The 24118-nt window shown below is 36.2% G+C and overlaps 1 protein-coding gene across 1 annotated transcript in view; it reads right to left on the bottom strand.

Annotated features, from left to right (window-relative positions):
* Positions 1 to 24118, bottom strand: part of UBR5 (ubiquitin protein ligase E3 component n-recognin 5) — a 99893-nt gene that overhangs the window by 72711 nt on the left and 3064 nt on the right. Inside the window, exons 2-10 of the mRNA XM_010863554.1 lie at positions 20423 to 20558; positions 19736 to 19780; positions 19085 to 19166; positions 18533 to 18609; positions 17711 to 17830; positions 8109 to 8298; positions 7399 to 7558; positions 6640 to 6789; positions 4696 to 4889 (exon numbers count right to left, since the gene is read on the bottom strand). Of these exons, the coding sequence (XP_010861856.1) occupies positions 4696 to 4889; positions 6640 to 6789; positions 7399 to 7558; positions 8109 to 8298; positions 17711 to 17830; positions 18533 to 18609; positions 19085 to 19166; positions 19736 to 19780; positions 20423 to 20558 (1154 nt within the window). The remainder of the gene's footprint in view (positions 1 to 4695; positions 4890 to 6639; positions 6790 to 7398; positions 7559 to 8108; positions 8299 to 17710; positions 17831 to 18532; positions 18610 to 19084; positions 19167 to 19735; positions 19781 to 20422; positions 20559 to 24118) is intronic.

Here is a 24118-nt window from a genome sequence, read left to right as displayed (position 1 = left end):
TCTGGTGATGTCCATGTGTAGAGTTTTCTCTTGTGTTGCTCGAAGAGGGTGTTTGCTATGACCAGTGCATTCTCTTGGCAAAACTCTATTAGCCTTTGCCCTGCTTCATTCTGTACTCCAAGGACAAATTTGCCTGTTACTCCAGGTGTTTCTTGACTTCCTTCTTCCTGCAAGGAGATCCACCAGTCCATCCTAAAGGAGATCAGTCCTGGGTGTTCACTGGAAGGACTGATGCTGAGGCTGAAACTCCAATACTCTGGCCACCTCATGCGAAGAGCTGACTCATTGGAAAAGACCCTGATGCTGGGAGGGATTGGGGGCAGGAGGAGAAGGGGACGACAGAGGATGAGATGGCTGGGTGACATCACTGACTCGATGCACATGAGTTTGGGTGAATTCTGGGAGTTGGTGATGGACAGGAAGGCCCGGAGTGCTGCGATTCATGGGGTTGTAAAGAGTCGTACACGACTGAGCAACTCAACTGAACTGAACTACCTAACTTTTCACAAACATTTCTTGGTAGCTTCTACATGACAATTTAAATTCCCCACCCAGCTTTCACTTTTAGAACCTTGAAAGCAAAGCATCATGACCAACAAGTTTGATCAACTGTTCCCAACAGTGAAGCTGCTCCAAATATCTTAAGGAGCCAAATATCATGGGACTGTTTCCTCTCAATACCATTCAAAGAAAATTGAGACTAATGTACAACTCTACAATTCAAAATGCTGGTGGGAAATACATTTTATTATTTCCCCTAGACTCTATGAAAACACACCCAGAACAGTAAGGGACATGACTGTAAGTTAACAATACTGACTACCTAAATCAGTTGTTTCCTCATCACCCACCATACAACCTTTATCAAGTTCTTCTTTGGGAAAGAAAAAAGAAAGTGAAGTCGCTCGGTTGTATCCGACTCTTTGCGACCCCATGGACTGTAGCCTACGAGGCTCCTCCATCCATGGGATTTTCCAAGCAAGAGTACTGGAGTGGGTTGCCATTTCCTTCTCCAGGGGATCTTCCCAACCCACAGATCGAATCCAGGTCTCCCGCATTGCAGGCAGGCACTTTACCATCTGAGCTATCAAGGAAGCACTTCTTCTCTGGGAGCTTACTTAAAATAAAGGATGTGTGCATCTCTTAAACTGAAGGTTTGTTTTGTTACAGAGCACAATGGGGAAGTTCTTACGTTCAACTTCAGCAGACTGACTTAGCATGAATTACCCTGCAATTTTTCTCCACCCTTTCACCTTCAGCATTTTATCACTTAGCTCTTATCTTTACAGTCTTATTTCTAACAGTCTTTGTTACTATTGGAGATGCATTTTTTTATTCCCTTGTAAGTCACTTTAAGATTCTTATTGTGAGTAGGTTGGTGTGTGTATACACACACATACATATATATGTATATATAACTACATATAGATATATATATAGTTACAACTTAAATGTAGGCATTCAGCAACATAGAACTAAATTTCTAATCAGAGAAAAGTAAATTTCAAAAATGACCAAGACATGAAAATGGATCCATGTTAATGGAAGTAACTCTTAGTAATCACTCTGGCCTCCTGTGATTCCCCAAAGCCTCTTGTACCTAATTCTATTATAGTATTTAGGCAGAACAATGTTACGCCTTCCTACAAAATTCTCACCCTAACACCTGAACAAAAAGCCTAAAACACAATATATACTTAATCAAGGCTACTCAAGTTACTCATTGGATGACCCTCACTTCTGCCTCCACAGATCTTTTAACATCTCTGTAATTATCAATTATGGTTATTTTTTTTAAAAGATGCTGAAAGTTAATAAGGGGAAAAAAATTCATTGATTTATTTTTTTCTTTCTATCTTTTAATCCCTTTACCCATTTTCCCTACTTCCCATCTCTGGCAACTATCAGTCTGTTCTCTGTTATATAGGATTCCTTTTTTTTTTTTTTAAGATTCCACATTTAAGTGCCATTATATGGTATTTGTCTTTCTCTAACTTCATTTAGCATAATGCCCTCAAAGTCTATCCATTTTGTCAAAAATGACAAGATTTCATTCTTTTTTTATGGCTGAATAATACTCTTGTGTGTGTGTGTATCAACCCACTGATGGACACTTAGGTGGCTTCCATATCTTGACTATCGTAAACAATGTTGCAATGAACATGAGGGTACATCTATTTCCAGTTAAGTGTTTTCATTTTCTTCAGATAATACCCAAAAGTGAAACTGTTAGATCATACAGTGGTTCTATTTTAAGTTCTTAAGGAATCTGTTTTCCATAGTGGCTATACCAATTTCCTACTCCACATTTCACCATTGAAGCAGCTGTATTAGCCTAGAAAATGGTGAAACTTTGAAGAAGTAGCTGTTCCTCTAAATAGGTGATGGCAAAGTCAAGATTATTCCAATTAATTTAACAAAGGAATTTCTCAGGTACCCTAACAAAAGAAGGAAAAATACCATGGACACTAACCAAACTGAGAATTTATAAATACTGAATTAGGTCATTTCTGAAATTAAGCTAGGACAACTCCTTTTTCCTCCTACCACCAAAAAAAAAAGCAAAAAAGAGAGACGATTTGCAAATAGTGTGTGCCGACATCCTATATCTCCCTGCACTCTCCGTCTCCTATCAAGCACCCCGCAAAAACCTTTTCCACTCCTCAGGGACCACCATCTCCAACTACGGAGGACATTTAAATATGGGCCTCCATAGTGCCTATTTCTTCATGCGGAATTTATCCTATGTTCCTGTACGATAATTTTGCACACTGTTCCAAAAGCAAGGTTTTTTCCCCTTAACAATTCTGCATTCTCTTTCTGACTATAGCATTCAGCCTTACAAATCATCTTAATGGTTTGCTGAAAACCAGGATAATACTTATCAGTTTAGTTAGGCTTATGCTATTTTCTTTCTCTAAACTGAAATTTTTGATGTCTAAATTTCAGTCACAAGCTAATAAAAAGTAGTTCTTATTCAGAAAAAACATTTTAAATTAGGTTTTTCTTTATTGGGAAAAAAAAAAAAGTATAGGTAGGGCATACTCTGTTGCACATACTGCTATTTCTCCTTCATTCAACGTCTAAACAAACCATGGAAATATACACTAAGTAAGGCCTATACAGTGTCAAAATTTTATGATGAACTTAGTAACTGCCTCTGAAAACAAGCTGTACTTAAAACCATGCCTATCAGTAAAGGCCAACTAAGACTGGCTAACTCTTAACAAAATGTACACTGGCCAGGAAAAAGTCCTGCTAAACTCCAACTGCTCAAAACACTTTCAAATACATGCTGAAGAAGACTAGACTAATATAGATGTGCTGGCACTATTAAACAAGATTCAGGAGTCCTCCATTACTTCCTGTCAATATGAAGTAGATGCAGCCCTACTCCATTACTTCCTGTCAATATGAAGTAGATGCAGCCCTAATACGATCAAGGCTCTCGAGAGCCTTGAGAGATCAAGGAAACAAAGAACAATGTATAAAAAAAAGAAAAGAAAAAGCCCAATGGTTTAAGTCACCTTCTACCATATGAAGTAAAAGTAGAAACTGGAACATTTCTGGTTTTATGGAAATAAGTAAGAGAATGCAATTCAGGGAAACTTTGTCAGCTGCCAAAGAAAACAGAATAACCTTTTGCTCACAAAGAGACTGATTAAAATTCATGTTCCTTCTTGCATTCAAGCTTTCCACATGAGCTGAATACAGAGGAAAATTAACCACATCAAGATTCACAAGAACTATTAAAAAATAAACAAATTCAGAAAGTTAAATAATATTTTCCCTTTAATATTCCAAAGTCAACTTCAAAGAAAGAAAAGAAATGCACATCAGAACGTCCTTATCTGCTACAGATAACCAAGTTCTTATCTTCTTTTACTTCTACTTAAAAGAATCTCTCATCCAACTGGATCTGGAAATAAACAGGCACTCCAAGAAATACATGGACAGCATATGGCCTCCTACAGGAACCTGCGAAAATGAACCACCTGCCTCTTAAGACAGTGAAACCTACACACCATCATCAGGATGTGTCCTTGCAGCAGTGATGGAGTTTTAAAGGTTCACACCACTTAAGTCCTGGCTGCTATCTAGAAGCCCGCCATGTACCACTCCTCAGGATGCAGAGCATCACTCCCTCAGTTTCTTCCTGTCCAGCCTGCTTTGTCTCCCAAAGTTTTTAGAGCAAAGAGCCTGTCAGAATTCGCTGACATCAATCAGGAAAGCTACCTAATCAAAGAAACACAGATTCCTAATCTTGCCCTCATATGCATGTCTGTATCAATGAAACCTGCTCTGCAGACACTGGGTCCATTCGACAGCACAAAACAAATTTCTATCAAGAAATATACCATCAGTTACTGGTGCGAGTATCACTAGAAAAGAAATCCTGAAACAGAATGCTTATGTCTTATCTGAAACTGCCATCCCGATGCCTCTGATTTACTTCATTAAGTAGAAAAAAGAAATAGCACCACTGAACACATCTCGTTAAAATGATTCCTGCAGTGTCAAATCAAGATTATTTATATTTTAAAAGAAACAAAAACATCACTTTATGTCTGCATTTTAAATGACAGTACAAAAACCTGAAATAAAACAGAAACCTTTTTGGGGGGGTGTTGGGGTTGGTAACGTGTATGCCAGGAATCCATTTAAAATGGAAGAGATGGGGATTTTTTCAAATACCTTATCAGGCCACCACTGCAAATCTTCTCCAAGAGACACGGGACTTTGAACAGGCGTATTCTTCTTATCCAAGTTTGGCTCTCCTTCCTTGCTGGTAGAGCCCCTTTCATTATCAAATGAGGCTCCATCAAGCCACCTTCGCTCACGTAAACGTAAAACGGATTCACGTTCACGCAACAGCTCAGAGTCTCTCTCTAAGGGAAGAAGGAGAACTGGTATGCAATTGGGTCACACCAGTGGGATAAAAGTAAGCCACTCTCTAGTAAAGACCCTTCAGGATGCAACTAACAGCAGTTTATCCACCCACAAGAATTTAATGTAACTATATATCTAATAAGCCTGACATGCAACATTCAAAACATTTAACTCTTTCAAGTGAATGTATGAAAATTGTACACTAGTTCTTTAAGCATTTTTCTGAATTCCAAATATGTGCTTTTAGAGCAGAATTGCCTCAAACTGGATTCTGGACATTTTACATGGAGTTTTAAATTTCTAGTTTTCATTAAAAATGCTTACCACAACTTTTTAAATTTATCTATTAGAAACTATTCATAAATTAAAATTTTGACATGTTAGATACATAAACAAAAAAAAAGTATTTGTTAGAGATTCTACACATGGGGGGGGAAAAACTTTAAAAGGGCAAAATAAAAATCCATTAACTGTAAAATTTTTGATAATCTTTGTTTAGAGTAATTTTACAGACTAGATTTTTGTGATTTATCTTATCTTTTGTGATAAGATAAAAAGTCTTATTTAAAAAATTTTGAGAAATCAGAAATTTTTTTCTATTTTAAGAATCTTTATAGAAAGACTATTTTATAAAAATGCTACCACTGAAACTGGCTTACAAACTTTTTAAAACAAATTTTCAGGTTGCTCACACATTACTGTTTTAACTAGGCAATTAAACTTTCAAAGACTTGGATATTAAGGATTAAAAACAAGTTGAACCATATAAAACTGCCATCCATGCAGGTCAAACATGGTCAAGTACCACCAATTTCATATGGTTCAGACTGAAAGAGATGCCCACATAGAATGACCTAAGGAAAAGCAAAAGGAAGAAATTTAGAAGGAGCTATTTGTTAAATACTGAATATTTGAAATGTAATTCTTGATGCATTTAAGGCAGTAAAATATTCACTTATTTTTAAAGAATTTGTAAGCTATTACGTAACAGTTTCAGTATACTAAAAGATCATTTTAAGACTGTTGTTTTAAAACTGCTTCCAAATAGTAGGCATTTGCAGTACAGTCTTAATGTAAAATGGCATCTTTTCCAGTTTACTAATGATAAGTATATAATACAGCTGATTCCTTCCTGTTATTTGAATCAAGGAGTTTTACTTTCTGAAAAGTAAATATACTGACTTTAAAAAGTTAAAATATCAGTTAAATATATGTCAACATATACAGAGAAAGGCTTCTGTTTGTACGATTTCAAAATCTTTCTAAATTCTACTATAAACTAAAGCTTTTCAAGATTTTAACTTCTGAAAATACTATTTTAATAAGCTAAGTATTTATATGTATTTATTATGGATCAATCTCATTCCAAAAGTTTTTTTTGGATTTAAAATGAAGAAGATAGTCACCTTATTTTAATCAAATAGAGAGACTTATTTTATGAATGCTGCATGTCATTGTTAAGTAGAATTCTGCTTTTAGTTCAGAATCCATATTCCTAAATTCAAAAATATAGTTAGATAAAATATAATCCTTTATATGTGTTCTATAATGCATTAATAGATAAAATCATCTATAAAGTTCTACTGTGGCTCTTCAAAAATCAAAAATAATTATTTTAATGCCAAAGCTTCCAAGAACACTAATAAATAATGATTTCATCTAGTGTAATATTAAAAGTTCAAATACAAAGAATTCTACCACTAGCTCTCCAGTCAGCCAATAATCACCAAGAAATAAATGCACAATTACCTCGAGATGAGCCTAGCCTGGAAAGTGACGACCGACGAAATGAAGGGTAACCAAAATAGCTAATGTCTTCAGAAAACATGGCATCTGCATCGATAATGACACTTGGGTGGGCAGAATGAATGTCAGCATCAAGAAGAGACATAAGATCCTCTATAAAGTGAAACAAATATAAATGAAACAGGTACAGAGAAAAAAATCTGTAGACCACCAAAAAATCCCTTAAAGTTAAAACATTAAAATCAGAAGCTGACTAGTGACATAACCTGAGAAGAGAAGCAGTAACTACCTAAGAAATACAGTTAACATCATTAACACAGAGTTTAAGAACATCAACTGCATGATTATTGCTTGGGCTACATCCTAAATAATCACAAGAAAAAAGGATCATTATTTAAGATTCTTGTGACATCACAGAGATGATACAGTCAAAATCTAAATGCAGTTCAGTTATTACATATTCAGTAATAATAACAGCATCAGAACAACATTCCAGAGGCATCTGTCAGTCAGCAATAAAGCTATGCACATACATCCATGCCTTTATTAGGACGAAACACAAGTCCACTGAGCAGAAATACGTCCCTATTTTCCCTTAAAAAAGATTTTACAATCAAACACTATAGGGAGAAATATCTACCACCTTAGAAAGAACAGTCAGAAAATCCACTGCACTTTCATTTCATTTCATTCCCGTCAAAAAAAAAAAACAAACAAAACACCTCTCCCTAGATAAGAGAACCATGATGGTGATCCACCAACCTCCAGGCAAATAAGATTCACTAGCTGTATCATCACCATCATCTCCATCTTCATCATCCCGGCTAAGTAAATTATTTACAGCAAGGTTTACATCAAGATTTGTGCGCTGAAGTTCTCGAATAATGACACTTCTGGATTTGCCTTGTAAAACAACTTGGGCCTGAAATAAAAAATAAGGAGTGCTATGTTAATTTTCTTTTTTGTAACTTTTTTAAAAATCAAAATGAGTTTTCTAGGATCAAAACAGAAAAGCAGTATTTCACAACTCATGATATAAATCATGGCTACAGCCCACTATATTTGGGTTTCCCTTGTGACCCAGCTGGGCTTCCCTGGTGGCTCAGAGGGTAAAGCGTCTGCCTGCAATGTCGGGAGACCCGGGTTTGATTCCTGGGTTGGGAAGATCCCCTGGAGAAGGGAATGGCAACCTACTCCAGTACCCTTGCCTGGAAAATACCAGGGACAGAGAAGCCTGGTAGGGTTACTCGCAAAGAGTCGGACACGACTGAGCAACCTCACTTTCTTTCTTTTCTTGTGGCTCAGCTGGTAAAGAATGCACCTGCAAAGCAGGAGACCTGGGTTCGATCCCTGGGATGGGAAGATGCCCCAGAAAAGGGACCCGCTACCATAAACCATGGCTACAGCCCACTATGTTTAGTTAAACCTCACTCTGTCCTGCTTTTATGTTAAATGTTCCACAGGATCCATACCTGTGAAATCAGCTCCTCTGGAATCACAGATGCTGGGATAACTGGCTGGGGCTGGCTGCCCAGAAGCCCAGATCCTCGATCCCGTCCCGTTCGAATAACTCGAGTCTGTCGGCGAGAATCTCGCGCTCCAGCTGATGACCTACCAGAGGATCCTCCTCCACTTCCACCCACTCCAGAACTCCAGCGACTTCTAAATTATTGGAGAATTTATAGAATTAGCATTTTAAATAATCATTCAGCAAGATTCCTCCAGGTCTCATTTTCATTCTCTTAGGACAAGCTAAAAGCTATTTTTCTAACTGACATGGTATGTTACAGTGGTATTCTGACAGAACAAGATAATAGAACTGAGCTTTAAAATAACAGTTCTAATTTTTTAAATGCTTAAATATAACTTCACTTTTAAAAGATAAATACCACGCATCTGCTTTTTTAAAGAACCACATACCTAGCATTTCTAGATACGACTCTAAAATGAGTTATAATACATTTCCTCTTTGCACGAACGACCTATCGGACATAACTACCAACAGTCTGTAATGCAAAAAGTAAAATTCAAAGCTTAAATTTTAAAGACACAAATAAATGGAAAGACACCTGTATCCATGGCTTGGAAGATTTAAAATTGTTAAGATGTCCAGACTGCTTAAAGTAATCTACAGATTCATCACAATCCCTAGCAAAATCCCAGTGGATTTTATGCCTCAAAGGACATAATCAAGAGTGAGGAAGCAACGTACAGAATGGAAGAAAATATCTGTAAATCATGTATCTAATAAGAGGTTAATATCCAGAATATATAAAGAGCTCTTACACTCAACAACAACAAAAATCAAATAACCTGACTTAAAAAATGGGCCAAGAACGTGAATAGACACTTCTCCAAACATAATACACAAATGGCCAAATAAGCATAAGTTCAGCATCACTAACCCTGAGAGAAATGCAAATCAAAACTATAACATATCACCTCACACACATTAGAATGGCTACCATGAGAAAAAAAAAAGAAAACTACAAGTGTTAGCAAGAATGTACAGAAACTGGAACCCTCATGCACTGTTGCTAAGACTATAGAATGGTGCAATGCTATGAAAACAGTACAAAGTTTCTTAAAAAATTAAAAACAGAGCCATCATGTATGACTCAGCAGTTGCATTTCTAGGTATATATCCAAAAGAATTGAAAACAGAGTCTCAAAGAGATATCTATATACCCATGTTCAAAGCAGCACTATTCATAAGAGCCAACAGGTACAAGCAACCTAATATCCAATGAAAAATGAATGGTTAAACAAAATGTGGGATATACATATACTGTAATATTATTCAGCATTAAAATGGAAGGAAATCCTGACACATGCTACAACACAGATAAACTCTGAAGATATTAGGCCAAGAGAAATTAAGCCAATCACAAAAACACAAATGATATCCAAAGTAGTCAAATTCATAGAAACAGAAAGTAGAATGGTGGCTGCCAGATGTTAGGGAGAGGGATAGAGGGAGCTGTTTAATGGAGATAACGTTTCATTTTTACAAGATGAAAAAGTTATGGAGACTTCCTTCACAACAATATGACTATATTCAATACTAACTGAGGTGTGCAGTTATAATTGTAAAGACGATAAATTTCATGTAATGTGTTTCTAAACATGATTTAAAAAATATAAAGTCATGTGTTATCCAAAAAAAAGCTATGTTCTAGAAAACAGACATGTTTTCAACTTACATGCTTTGTGACAATTATGCAACAGAAAATAATACAGGATCAATGAAAGATACAAATAGATATTAAAATAAAATATTAAATCAGCATTTCTACTTCATGGTTTCCTGAAAGCTGTCAAAATTAAGTCAGGTGGAACTACTCTTGTAGAAGTTTTTAACAGTCAAAAGCTAAATTTATTATCTCAACTTGAAATCAGGAGGAACCACACTAGAGTCTTAAAGAGATTTCATTAGTGTAACTCTTATGTCCCCAGTTTGCCTGAGATAACACCAGAGTCAGCATACTGTCTGAGCCTATTATTATTATTTTCACTCCCAAATTTCCCAGTTTGGACAGTAAGTTATACGGCCAATTTGCAATCTCTGTTACACAAAACCTCAACTGAGGTTAGTTGAAAGACAAAGGTCAAAATATCTCTGGCTTGCCCATTCATTAACCTGACTGTTAACTATGGAAAATACCACATTTTCCTACCCACACCCACAGTGCAGGATTTCTTCTGTTGGAATCCAAACAACCTACTAGACTTCCTACCTCAACCAACGCTAAACATTCCTCTATCCAGCTTGCTGTCCAGAGAAAGAGCAAGGCGTTTGACTAAGTGTACATTAACAGAGGTTTATCAGTGGTTTCAAAAGAAAAGTATTGGAATCCTCTCTTTGTCTATGATTACAGTGAGCTCTGTCTCTCTCTCTCTCTCTCTCTCGCGCACACGCTATATATATATACACACACACATATATAGTGAGATATACATATTTTTAATATTAACCTCAAAAATAATGTAAAAACCAGTTTCTACTATCCACACCTCACTCATCAAATTAATCCTACAATTTGACCCATTATATAATACTCAAGATACACAAAGTGACTCCAATCAACTGGGAAAATCACGCATAGTATGGAATTAATCCACAGTTTGCAATCTTAATACCCATGGGATAACAATCTTAATACCCATGGGATAAGTCCTATCCATATACTTGGCTAGTTTAAAAAACTATACAGCATCAAAAACAAGAAAAGTCTGAGAAACTGTCATAATCAAGAAAAGCCTAAAGAGAAATCACAACTAAATCTACTGTGGTATCCTGGATGGGATCCTGGAACAGCAAGAGGACACTAAGAAAAAAATGAGGGAATGTGAACAACCTACAGCCTTCAGCTGATGATAATTTACCAACATACATTAATTATAAAAAGTGTACCAGGCTTATGTTACATGTTAATAGTGAAAACTGGGCATGAAGCATACAAGAATTCTCAGTACTACCTCTGTAATTTTTCTGTAATCTAAAACTGTACAAAAATATGAAGCTTATTTAAAAGAACATATACAAATACACAAGCATACAAACACACACACTAGATAGGTATGTGTGTGCCTGTGCATATGTGCACATTTATTTCCACGGAAATATCAACTAGTTTCAACACTTAAGTCAGAAGATTTCCCATTAAAAAAAACAAGTTTGCAGCTTTTCTTAAGATTAAAGGGCGGGGGGTAGGAGAGAAATGGAGGTTTACATTTGGTAACAATGGCCCTGTAGACTTCTATGGTAACATCAGCTGTTTAGCTGCCTCCTTTAAAAATGGGTGATAACAAACAATGGATGAAGAGACTTTAGAAACTAATATTTCCATTTTAAACATTCTTTAAACACACACTCTCTTTCTCCAAAGTTGGTGTTCTTCCCCTTCAAAGTTGGTGTTCTTGCCCAACTGAAATGCGCTTAACAAAAATATCCTGGAGATTTTTAAAATATCTCCCAGGATAAATTTGAGTAATTATGAAAGAGAAAAAAAACGCAGCTAGAAAGCCTTAGCACACTGCCAATTAGCAAAAGCCCCAAAGGAAAAACATTAAAAGTCCTAGAAACATTGACTGCTATTTATTCCTAAGAATGCTCAGTCATAATACATGATCAATTCTCAATTACCCACACTGACAGCAAAGAAAAACAGTATTAATTATGCCAAAATCTTTCAAATGCAGTTCTCAGAGACTACCTGATTCACAACTCCTCTATGAACCCAAAGGGAACAAGCCAGGACTCTGAAGGAAGAGGCTGGGGACCAAGGTCTGTGGGGACAGTCTTTCAGATATGACTGCACCTGTATGTCCTAGGTTCTCTAATAAATAGCAAGCTTCTTTAAAGTTTACTATAATCAACATAGGAATGTGAGGAGGGGGGAACAACACAACTCAGAGAAAGAAAATTTATTATGACAGATAACATTTTTGACTTTAAAATTTCTTAATTTAGAGAATACTGGTTACAATTTCTCCATCAACAAACTGAGAAAAATTTTCATACAGGCCAAGAGAAACAATCAGCCTTTAAGTGCTTACATTTTGTGGACATCTGCAAGACCAAATAAAGGTAAACATATGGCTTAGTCAGGGGGAACACTGTGACGTTTTTCAGAATTGCGATCATGAACCCAATGCGAAAACACAGAGTCTGTTGGGGTGGGGCAGGTTTATAAAAACATGATTCAAAAAAGGAATACAATCAAGCATAAGTAAGAGGAACACAAAAACTAATGATTCTCCCCGCTTTCCAAAGTCTTAAAATTAGCCTTAACCTTCTTTTGGAGCAGCTCTACTAAGGTTTTTATTCAAGCTCAAATGTACTCCTTTATTATCATCTTTGTTGTATATTTTATTACCAAAGACATAAAATTTCACTACTCTCTTCCAGTCATCTTGTCATGTAGTCTATTATAACTGGTTATATCCAAGCTTTATTTATAAAGAGAAGAGGATTTAAATAGGATAATTTAAGCAACAGAAACAGCAATGGATTATAAACCATAAAATAAAACAAATATCCATGAGACCATAATAACATAAATAACTCAGCAGTAACAGAATAAAATAGAATAAATAAGAAAGAAATGGGGGAGGAGGAAAAGTTCTTCCTTACAGTCAAATTTCAATTAATGAGTGTAAAAGAAATAATAAAAACATATTTTAAAAAGCACTACTTGGCCAACACCACAGTAATGAAGGAAGAAATTATCAATGGATGCTAAAGTTAATGAGCAAAAATATGATAGAAAATGGACTATTTACATAGTCAGGAAGCATCCAGCTGAGCCACCAGGGAAGCCCATCTCCCCACAAAACACATTACAAAGGGGGCACTATTAATAGTAACTTTAAAGGAGGAAATATTAATAGTAACTTTATACTTGAGAAGCTTGGCAAACATCACTTTAACTAAGTGGTCAGGGATAACCATCACAGTAATGAGACAGGTCAATATCATGTGCCTCCACATATGATGCAATGAGGTCACATCATCACTTCTGTGGTATTCTTGCCAAAAATGCATCATCTGTAATCCCAATCAAAATCCCACCACGTTTTTTGTATCAACAAACTGATTCTAAAATGTATAGGGAAAGGCAAAAGATCTAAAGAGCCAGCACAATACAGAAGAACAAAGTTCTTTTGACTGACTGGACCCTGACCAACTTTCAAAGACTGACTATAAAGCAACAGTAATCAAGACAGTGTGCTACTGGAGAAAAAACAAATAGATCAATTGTATGGAATAAAGAGCCCAGAAACAGACCCCTATAAATACATAAATACTGATATTTGACAAAGGAGCAAAGGCAATACAAAGAAGCAATTCAATCATTGCAAATGATTCAATCATTGCTAGAATAACTGGACATCCACATGGAAAAAAGACACAGACCTTCACAAAAATTAAAACGGATCACAGACTTAAATGTAAAATGCAAAACTATAAAACTCCAAGAAGATAGCAGAAAAGAAATCTAGACAATCTTGGATTTGGCAATGACTTTTTAGCTATGACACCAAAGGCACAATGAAATAAATAACTGATAAGCTAGCCTTCATTAAAGTCAAAAACTTTGGCTCTGTAAATGATGCTTGTCAAGATAATGAAAGACAACTTACAGACTGGGACAAAATAACTGCAAAAGACATTATCTGATTAAAAAATGGTTATCCAAAATATATCAACAATCTGATGGAAAAATGAGCCAAAGACCTTAAAAAGAAACCTCACCAGAGAAGAGCTACATTGGGCAAATAAGCATACGAAAAGGTGCTTCATATATCATCAAGCAAATGTGAATTAAAAAAAAAACAAGCCACCACTACATGCCTACTAGAATGACCAAAATCTAGAACACAAAATTCAGCAGTTGTGCTCCTTGGCATTTAATCCAAAGGAGCAGAAAACCTACATCCACACAAAAATCAGCACACAGCTTTACTCATAACTGCCAAAGTTTGGAAGCAACCAAGATGTCCTTTAGTAGCTGAATATGTAAATCAACTGTGGTACATCTATACAATGAAATACTGCTGCTGCTGCTAAGTCGCTTCAGTCGTGTCTGACTCTTTGCAACCCCATAGACGGCAGCCCATCAGGCTCCCCTGTCCCTGGGATTCTCCAGGCAAGAACACTGGAGTGGGTTGCCATTTCCTTCTCCAGTGCGTCAAAGTGAAAAGTGAAAGTGAAGTCGCTCAGTCATGTCCGACCCCCCGCCACCCCATGGACTGCAGCCCTCCAGGCTCCTCCATCCATGGGATTCTCCAGGCAAGAGTACTGGAGTGGGGTGCCATTGCATTCTCCGAATGAAATACTATTCAGCACTAAAAAGAAACGAGCTATCAAGCCATGAAAAGACATGGAGGAACCTTAAATGCATACTACTCTAAGTGAAAGAAGCCAATCTGGAAAGGCTAAATATTGAATGATTGCAACTATATGACATTCTAGAAAAGACAAAACTATGGAGATGGTAAAAAGATCAGTGGATTCTTAGGACAGTGAAACTACTCTAAATGATGCTATAATGAAAGATGCATGTCATTATAAACTTATCCAAACCCAGAGAAGGTCCAACACCCAGAGTGAACTCTCATGTAAACTATGGTCTGTGGATGATGATGTGCGGGTGTAGGTTCATCAACTGTAACAAATGGACCACTCTGGTGGGGAGTACTGATAACAAGGGAGGTTATACATGTGGTCAGGGGGAATATGAAAATCCCTGTACAGTCAGTACCTTCTCATTTTTGCTATGAACTCGAAAACTGCTCTTAAAATATAAAGACTTAAAAAAAAAATGCATCACCTGGGTTTAATCATGAGGAAATAAGAGACAAAATCAAACATTCTACAAAATAACCAGTTTTCAAACTCATCGAGATCTGGAAAGATTGAGAAACTGTCCCAGATTGGAGGAAACTACAGAAACATGACAACAAATGCAACACAGGGTCCTGGACTGAATCCTAGAGCAGAGAAATGGTACTCGTGGGACAGGTGATGGAATCCGAATAAACTCTACAGATTAAGCACTGATCACTGTTAATTTCCTGGTGTTGATAACTGTACTATGATTATGTAAAATGTTAACATTTGGGGAAGCTGGGTGAAATTTTGCAATTTTTAAAAGTCAAATAATTTTCAAATGAAAAGTTAAATTTAGAAATAAAGAGCACAGCATTAGGAACAAATGCCCCTATGTAAATGAATAAACTAAAGCAGGGATCAGCAAACTGTAAAGTGTAGAAAAGTAAACCATTTATTTAGGTTTTGCAGGCTCACCAGTCTTTTGTCATGACAACTCATCTCTGCCATTTTAGCACAAAAGCAACCACAGAGAAAGTATCAAGTATAGTTGTCTCAATGAAAATAGGAGGCAGTCAGGACAGATTTAGCCTGTAGGCTATAATGTGACAACCCCTCAACTAAAAAAAGAACTAAATTTTAATCTTTAAACAGGTAAAGTTTGATGTAGTATGATATGTAAGAGCATGCTTTCTTAAATAAAATCAAACATTTGCAAGTTTATCAGATAAAATGGGATCTCAACTTTTAAATCTAACTTTACCAAGAGAGTCAAAATGTTTAAAACCATCTTCCTCTCCTTAATTGTATTTTGAAACAGTTTAAATTGCTTCTATTTCTCTGCTTAGCTTTTGAATACATATGCTAACATCATTGCTTTGGCATTATCTAACCACTAAATGGGTAATTTCAGAAGATCTAGCTATTCATAAATCAAGGTATAAAATGAATAAAACCATCTGGCTTGGAATCTGTATATGATTCTTTTAGTTCAACGGCATACCAGCTTTAGAGAATATGGACTTAAGAGTATCTAGTGTAAAAAGTAAAAATTTTACAAATAATTTTAAAAGTAAAAATAAGGTACAAACTTTCAGTTATAAAATAAATGTCACAGAGATAAAATGTACAGCAAGGTACTGTACATTTGAAAGCTGATAAGAGAGGAGATCTCTAAAGTCCTCATCACAAGAAAAAAGTCTGTAACCAGATTTGGTGATGGGTGTTAACTGACTGTTTCATTTCACATTACAGTTGACCCTTGAACAGCAGAGACTTTAACTGTGCGGCTTCCCTTATATAATAATTTTTTTTCAATAAATATACTGGAATTTTTTTTGGGGGGGGACTAACAGGAATTTAAAAAACTCAGATGAACCATGAAGCCTAGAAAAACTCCAAAAAAATTAAGAAAAAGTTATGTCATGAATGCATAAAATATTTGTAGATAGTAGCCTATGCTTACATAGGCATAAGGTGAATGATATTTAATATAAAACTAATACTGTTAGTTTTCTTACTGTTGGCTGCTCAATGACAGTTTTCTTACTATGTTACAACTTTGCTTTCGTAGAATTACATTACCATACAGTATGCTTCTCTTTCTCTTAATTGGAGAAACTGTGTTTCTATCATCACAGGTAAGTAGTTTCTTTTAAATGAACAACGTTTCTAATATCATATGATAAATATGACTGTAATACTACATGCCATAAAGTTTTTATAACCATTCATTCATTAGTGTTTAAGTTAGGCTACCATGAAGTAATCATATTGCTGCTTCTTCACTATCAATGCATCAATCACTGTATCTATAAATACAATAAATATGAATCTCCCTTTCACATTATCTTTTCATTTTTGATGTCTAGTGTAAGTAATACGTATACCATCTAGAGTTTTGTATCATATAGGAAAATACTGACATAGGTAATGACAGACAATTCATTTTGCAAATAGATGGTACAAACTTACAGTATTGATAAGAACAGTACTGTAAATGTATTTTCTTCTCAATGTTTTATTTTTTCCTATCTTACATTATTATAAGAATACGGAATATAAAACATATAACATACAAAATACGTATTAATGAACTGTTTATGCTAATCCTAAGGCTGCCAGTCAACAAGAGACTATTTGCTGTTAAGTTCTGAAGGAGTCAGAAGTTACAAGTGGGTTTTTGACTGTACAGGATCAAAAATGTGCCCTAAATCCCACATTGTTCAAGGGCCATAAACATTTGTATACATGTATACACAAATATTGAACTGTTATGTTGTGCACTTGCAACCGTTATATGTCAAGTATACCACAATAATTTCTTTAAAGTAAAAAAGATTTCATTAAAGGCAGTAAAATTTAGTTATGTAATAGTTTGAAGCCTCACTAAATTTACTCAGAAAGAACTACCAGATTTGGCTACTAGAAAGAAATGTTAGAATTTTTTTTACCTAAGAATTAATCAAAAATAAGACCAAAGATAATATAACTGAAATTTAAAAAATAACATAGATGAATGACATAAATGCATATAGCCACTATACATTTTTAAAAGATGAAAAATCTAGGCTAACAGTAATTAGCCTATGTAGGCTTTTTTAAGTCATGGTGGCTCATTCTAAGCAACAGGACACCCTGCCCAGAGTTCCCTGGCTTCGTCACTAGGTAACACTGAGATGACCACTCGCAGTGACAGCACTCACAGACCAGTGGATGCATCATCAGGGCACAACTTACCCCAGGGTGTTGCCAGCCAGCCTGCCCAGAGTCTCAGAACCTGAGAGAAACCACGGGGAGTCGCTTGTCCTACCAGGTCTCGATGTCCTCCCTGCCCCAGAGCTGCTATTCAACTTTGACCTGGGAAAAAAACAAAAGGTAGAAAAATCACGGAAAAGTCCCCAAATGCCTAGGAATTCCAGGCTTCACTACATAAAATATCAGCTTAACAATTCTGATAACTCTCATTGAGAAGGACACTTCAGAACAAAGAGCAAATCTAACAACTTGTAACCTGGTAACAATCCAGCTCCTGTCTGAACCTTTTTCATGGTTTAGCTGCAAACAAACTGTTCCTCAGATTTTTACAAGTAATCATACTTTCTTCAGAAGCAGTCAACTGAAAGTCATCATGCATTATCTAGCAATGTTTTTTACATGTCATACTTTATAAAGACCAAAACTTTAAAGACTTCAAAAATTTCAAATTGAGTTACCTGATTTGGGAATATTAAGGGGGAAAAAAAATGATCTGAAAAGGCAGTTCACTCAAAGAGCAGATCTGACTTGGAACCTACCAAATACATATCATACTTCTGGTAACCTATTCTGTTAAGTGATCATTGATTCCTCTGCTACTGTTAATGTGAATATTTTAGCTATAAATCACTGTTTGCATAAAAATTAAAATCAAACTATAAAGTAACCACTGCATTCTATTTTAAGCACCTGGTTTTCTACAATGCTTTTTAACTTGACGGTTCCCCAAACCAAAACACAGATGGAATATTATACCTTTAAGAATTAAATTATTAATTAAATATAAAGGACATAATGACTTACCCATCATTATTGTCAGGTTTACCCAATTCCAATCGGTCTGGCTGTACTGAAAAACCAATCCTGCAAACTCTACCATCCTAGAAGCAAAGAAAATAGAATTTTCCCAAGTAAAAATGTGCATTAAAACTTGAGTTTATTCAACAAACAGATTACGTACCTATCACTGTCAATTCAAAAAGCCAGAAAATAAGCTCCCTTCCAGAAGGCACTCATAATGAAGCCAGGGAAGTATATTTTATATGCGTTACCATGAAACCAGTGAAGATAATGTAAAATATCTCAATCTAACAGAATTCAGAGTAAGAAAATAACTGGATATCAGGAACTTCATTCTCTTACTAACTAGTTTCAAGCTCTAGTAAATCATTTACACTTTCTCTGGGCCAGAGAATTTATACAATAAGAAAATGGAACTGGGTGAGCTCTGAAATAATTATCGGAAGAAACTGCTCTTTTCTTCATTTCTTCCAAAAGGAAGACACATGACGATGCACAGTTGTATTTTAACACTCATTTTCACTTCCCTACCTTAAGAGTAAACAAACAATTTACCTCAAGAAGGAAGGCAGCGTGATTTGGTCCCACCACACACTGTTTAATAGTAGCCTGCTCCAATACATTCAAAGGGGGATGGCTGAGGAATAAAGAAAAATATGCAAGCAAAGTTATTATTTTTTCCTCCAAAGTCACAGTATTTACTAGAAACTTTTATTACATGGTATACACATACACTCACACATCATATGTATGTGTGAGTGTGTCTGTATATATAACGAACATATATATACGTGTGTGTATATATATATATAAAATGAAAATAATAACACCCTATCATTACAATGAAAAGACCCAACGAAATAAATAAGAAAATTATTTTTTAAATGGCAAATACACCCTTGAGGGTTTTTTCAATTTCAATTAACAGAAGAACTGCTGGCAAAACTCATTTTTAAAAAACTAATATTTATATATTTTAAAGCAATAATTGAAATACATTATCTTATAGCTCTTTGGTATGGCAGAGTTTTTAAAAATTAGTATGAACACAAACTATAATTCAAATGAACTCACTCATAAAAAGCTGAGAGCTAGATTAAAATATTCTTAATAGCTGCTACCTAAACATGAGTACGTTTTCCTAATTTTTGTCTTTTAAAAAAAGCTATTCTCCTCAGGAAATGTAAAATATTTTAAAACTCTTACCTGTTTAAATTGTATTTGTTCAGTTTCTCTGAAACTTCTCGTAACCTTTAAAAACAAAACAAAGCATGAATAAACAACACATACAGAGCCTTTGTAAACAAAAGAGCTCTCATCTGGAGATCTCTAACAGTACGTGTGTGCGTTCAGTCATGTCCGACTCTTTTGTGACCCCATAGACCATAGCCCACCAGGATCCTCTGTCCATGGGATTTCCCAGGCAAGAATACTGGAGTGGGTTGCCATTTCCTTCTCCAGGGGATCTTGCTGCCCCAGGAACTGAACCCACGTCTCTGCATCCCCTGCATTGGCAACTGGATTCTTTACCATTGTACAACCACAAAAAATTTACTAAGGCAAAATGATTTGTATATTATCTTTAAGTTCTGTCTCTAAAAAGGTCATAAGTCAACCCTGCAGTTGCTTTACCTCACCACCTCATTTGTAACTTCAATCATCATCTTATTTTACAGAAGAGGAAACAGGCTTCCAGATTTTAACAAACCAGCAGTAGAACTGGCAATTGGATCAATGCTCAATGGAAAGCCAATTTTTCAAACACTGTACTACATACGCTGAAAGAGATTCTTGAAGGTACAGGTACGCCACAAAATGAAACTATTTGGAAAGTACGTAACTGTTAAAGAATTTAAGATAACAAGGCAGAAACAATCCAAAAGCCAAACTGACTTTAAGGTGAGAATAGTCTCAAAAGTTCTGAAAGAAGGGCCGTGTGACACACGATTGTACAAATTAAAACCTTGGTGCCCAAGTTGGTATTCTGGTGGAATTGCAAAAATAAAAAGCAAAACCTTAGTGACCACATCTGTAAAACAAGGGTAACACCTGACATTTTTAAGAGTTATTGAATATGCTTAGAAAAATCTCAAAGGGCTATCTAACAAAGACATTAACTCGTGTTATTTATCACCATTTTGCTGTTTCTCTCAAAGAAACTCTTGAGTTAATATAAAGAACTGTAATATTCATTTAAATTAGGTACTTCTGTCAACCTAAGGAAGACATTTTATAATATAAAGATGTAATCAAATGTAGAGATTTTAAGAGTTCAGTTCTATTATCTAAACAAATGCCTGATCTTTGAAAACAGTATTTGTTTTATTATTATTAATAACTGAAAAATAATTTTCAGAAATTCTTTTAAAAATAAACTGAGAATTTTAGAAAACAGGGGAAAAAACAGAACAATAAATCAACAGGAAATTTCATGAAGTTTGCTTTGTAAAGAGTGACAAAAATACATAAAATCAAATTTCAGTCATTCGTACTAACAACAGATCAAAGTGGTATACATACTCAAAATTAAACATACTTAAAGCTAGTTTAGGATTTAAAAGCTACCACAAATCATACAACATATGGGCAAATAAGCTAATTATTCCAATAAGAGATTCTACTAGGTACCAACTGTCCTTCAACTTTATCTGGTAAACTTCTATCCTCTGTTCTTTACAAGGAGCATCTTTGAAACACTAAAATGTGTATAAGCAAATGGTGCTATGCTAAGCCGCTTCAGTCATGTCCGACTCTTTGCAACCCTATGGACTGGAGCCCCCAGGCTCCTCTGTCCATAGGATTCTCCAGGCAAGAATACTGGAGTGGGCTGCCATGCCCTCCTCTAAGTATAAGCAAATGTCCAACACTAAATCATATTCCTATGCAAAAACAGGGCTTCCCAGGCAGCACCTGGGAACTCGCCTGCCAATGCAGAAGACATGAGATGATGGTTCAGTTCCTGGGTTGGAAAGATCCCCTGGAGAAGGAAATGACAACCACTCCAATATTCTTGCCATCTTCTGTTCCATGGACAGAGGAACGTGGTGGGCTATAGCCCATGGGGTAGCAAAGAGTTGGACACGACTGAGCACCCCACTCCAGTACTCTTGCGTGGAAAATCTCATCGACCGAGGAGCCTGGAAGGCTGCAGTCCATGGGGTCGCTAAGAGTCGGACACGACTGAGCGACTTCACTTTCACTTTTCACTTTCATGCACTGGAGAAGGAAATGGCAACCCACTCCAGTATTCTTGCCTGGAGAATCCCAGGGACGGGGGAGACTGGCGGGTTGCCGTCTATGGGGTCGCACAGAGTCGGACACGACTGAAGTGACTTAGCAGCAGCAGCAGGGCGACTAACACTTTCAAGCAAAAGTAACTTTCGAATGATGTCATACTTAATTTTCACTCCAAAACAGCATCTGATCATCTCTGATTTGGCTCTCAATAAAATAATTTTTGTTTTTCTAGTCTTTCATTAACAAAAAATGTTTTCTTCAGTCCTTTGAAGTCAAGCTTTTTTACCATATCTCAGTCTGCTCATTTACAATGCACATATCTCTGCTCCAAGACAAGAGAAAACACAGGAAGAGTAATGCACTGTGGAACTCAGGAGCTCTGGAAGAAGGCTGACTAGAAAATGGGGAGAAGAAAATAAACTGGGAGGCCCTGTTCTGGGCAATAACCACAGCCTTGAGAAGACCTGGCAGGGAGGCATGAGTTCTCACTCTCCTCAGCTCACATTTACTCTGAGCCACGTATAAAACTCTTTACCAGACAACAGAGTAGAAAGACTGTGAGATAAGGCCAAGGAAGGCTTTACTTCCCAAAAGCCATAATAGTGACACTGTCAAAAGATACTTGTTCACCAGCATTCAACTAAACCCCTCATTTCCATTCCTTTTTTCTTAGCCCAACACTGGCTCCAGAGTTTTCACAAAGCATAAGGGAGTGAGGGGAGAATAAAATTTGTCGAAGTGTTCTCAAAACTGGACAACTGAGATTAAGAATTAAATGATGCTTTCATGGCTCCAAATACCACTGCAGGTAGTATCTATAAAACTAAAGTAGGGTTTGAGGATATCAAAATGCTAGAAATAAAGAGAAATAAAATAACAATTCAAGAACTCAAAAGCAAATTTCACGTTAGGAAGGGGATAGAAGAAATGGTTACAGACATAAAACTTTCTATTATTAAAAATCATGGTGGACTCCTAACTGTATCTGAAATGTACACCCATTCATACTGGAAATGATACCCACTGCATGACAAGAAATCCAGGCTTTACTCCCAGCTCATCTACCACTACTAGCCCATTAAGTTTTCTGTCTCATCTATGTGAAGCAAGACTAATCAGTCCTCTCTAGTTCTTTTTAGTCTTGAAACTGTTAAGAATGTATGAAATGCAAATGTATCAGTGGAAGATATTTATGTTAATGTTTATATTGAAACAGCATTTACTGTCATATTCAATTTCATCTTACCCATCTGAAACTCTCATACACAAATTTATTTTAAATAGATACTTAAGAATGCTTTTCTAAATATCAAATTTGTTTAATTTCTTAATTCAATCCCCCAAATTTACAGAAAATATATGCCATTTTTCCAAATTTCAAGATAGTTATTATAACTAAATTGGCCCCATACACCTTTTTCTACATGGATCCCAGATAACAGTAACAAAGAAATCTTCAAAGCAAAAAAACAAAAACAAAGTACTAACTACAAAATAAAGGCTACTTTGTTCCCCTTAACATTATAGAATCCTGGGCAGACATGCAAAACTCAGAATCACTGCAGGCTACTGATCACATTCATTTAAATTTACTAAGTTACTGCATGTTTCCCCAAAATTATCAGGCATTCACCTATATTAAAGGATCCTCCTCCAAAAGCTTACAATGCTTAAAGTTATTAACTGTTTAGTTCAGTTCAGTTCAGTCGGTCAGTCGTGTCTGACTCTGTGACCCCATGAACTGCAGCACGCCAGGCCTTCCTGTCCATCACCAACTCCCGGAGCCTACCCAAACTCATGTCCATTGAGTCAGTGATGCCATCCAACCATCTCATCCTCTGTCCTCCCATTCTCCTCCTGCCCTCAATCTTTCCCAGCATCAGGGTCTTTTCAAATGATTCAGCTCTTTTCATCAGGTGGCCAAAGTATTGGAGTTTCAGCTTCAACATCAGTCCTTCCAATGAACACCCAGGATTGATCTCCTTTAGGGTGGACTGGTTGGATCTCCTTGCAGTCCAAGGGACTCTCAAGAGTCTTCTCCAACACCACAGTTCAAAAGCATCAATTTTTCGGCACTCAGCTTTGTTTAAAGTCCAACTCTCACATCCATACATAACCATTGGAAAAACCATAGCCTTGACTGGATGGACCTTTGTTGGCAAAGTAATGCCTCTGCTTTTGAATATGCTGTCTAGGTTGGTCATAACTTTCCTTCCAAGGAGTAAGCGTCTTTTAATTTCATGGCTGCAGTCACCATCTGCAGTGATTTTGGAGGCCCCAAAAATAAAGTCTGACACTGTTTCCACTGTTTCCCCATCTATTTGCCATGAAGTGATGGGACCAGATGCCATA

The sequence above is a fragment of the Bison bison genome, unplaced genomic scaffold, assembly GCF_000754665.1.
Source record: "Bison bison bison isolate TAMUID 2011002044 unplaced genomic scaffold, Bison_UMD1.0 scf7180017864491, whole genome shotgun sequence".
NCBI lineage: Eukaryota > Metazoa > Chordata > Mammalia > Artiodactyla > Bovidae > Bison > Bison bison.
Note: the sequence above shows the minus strand (reverse complement) of the source record. Positions and strands in the feature narration are given on the sequence as shown.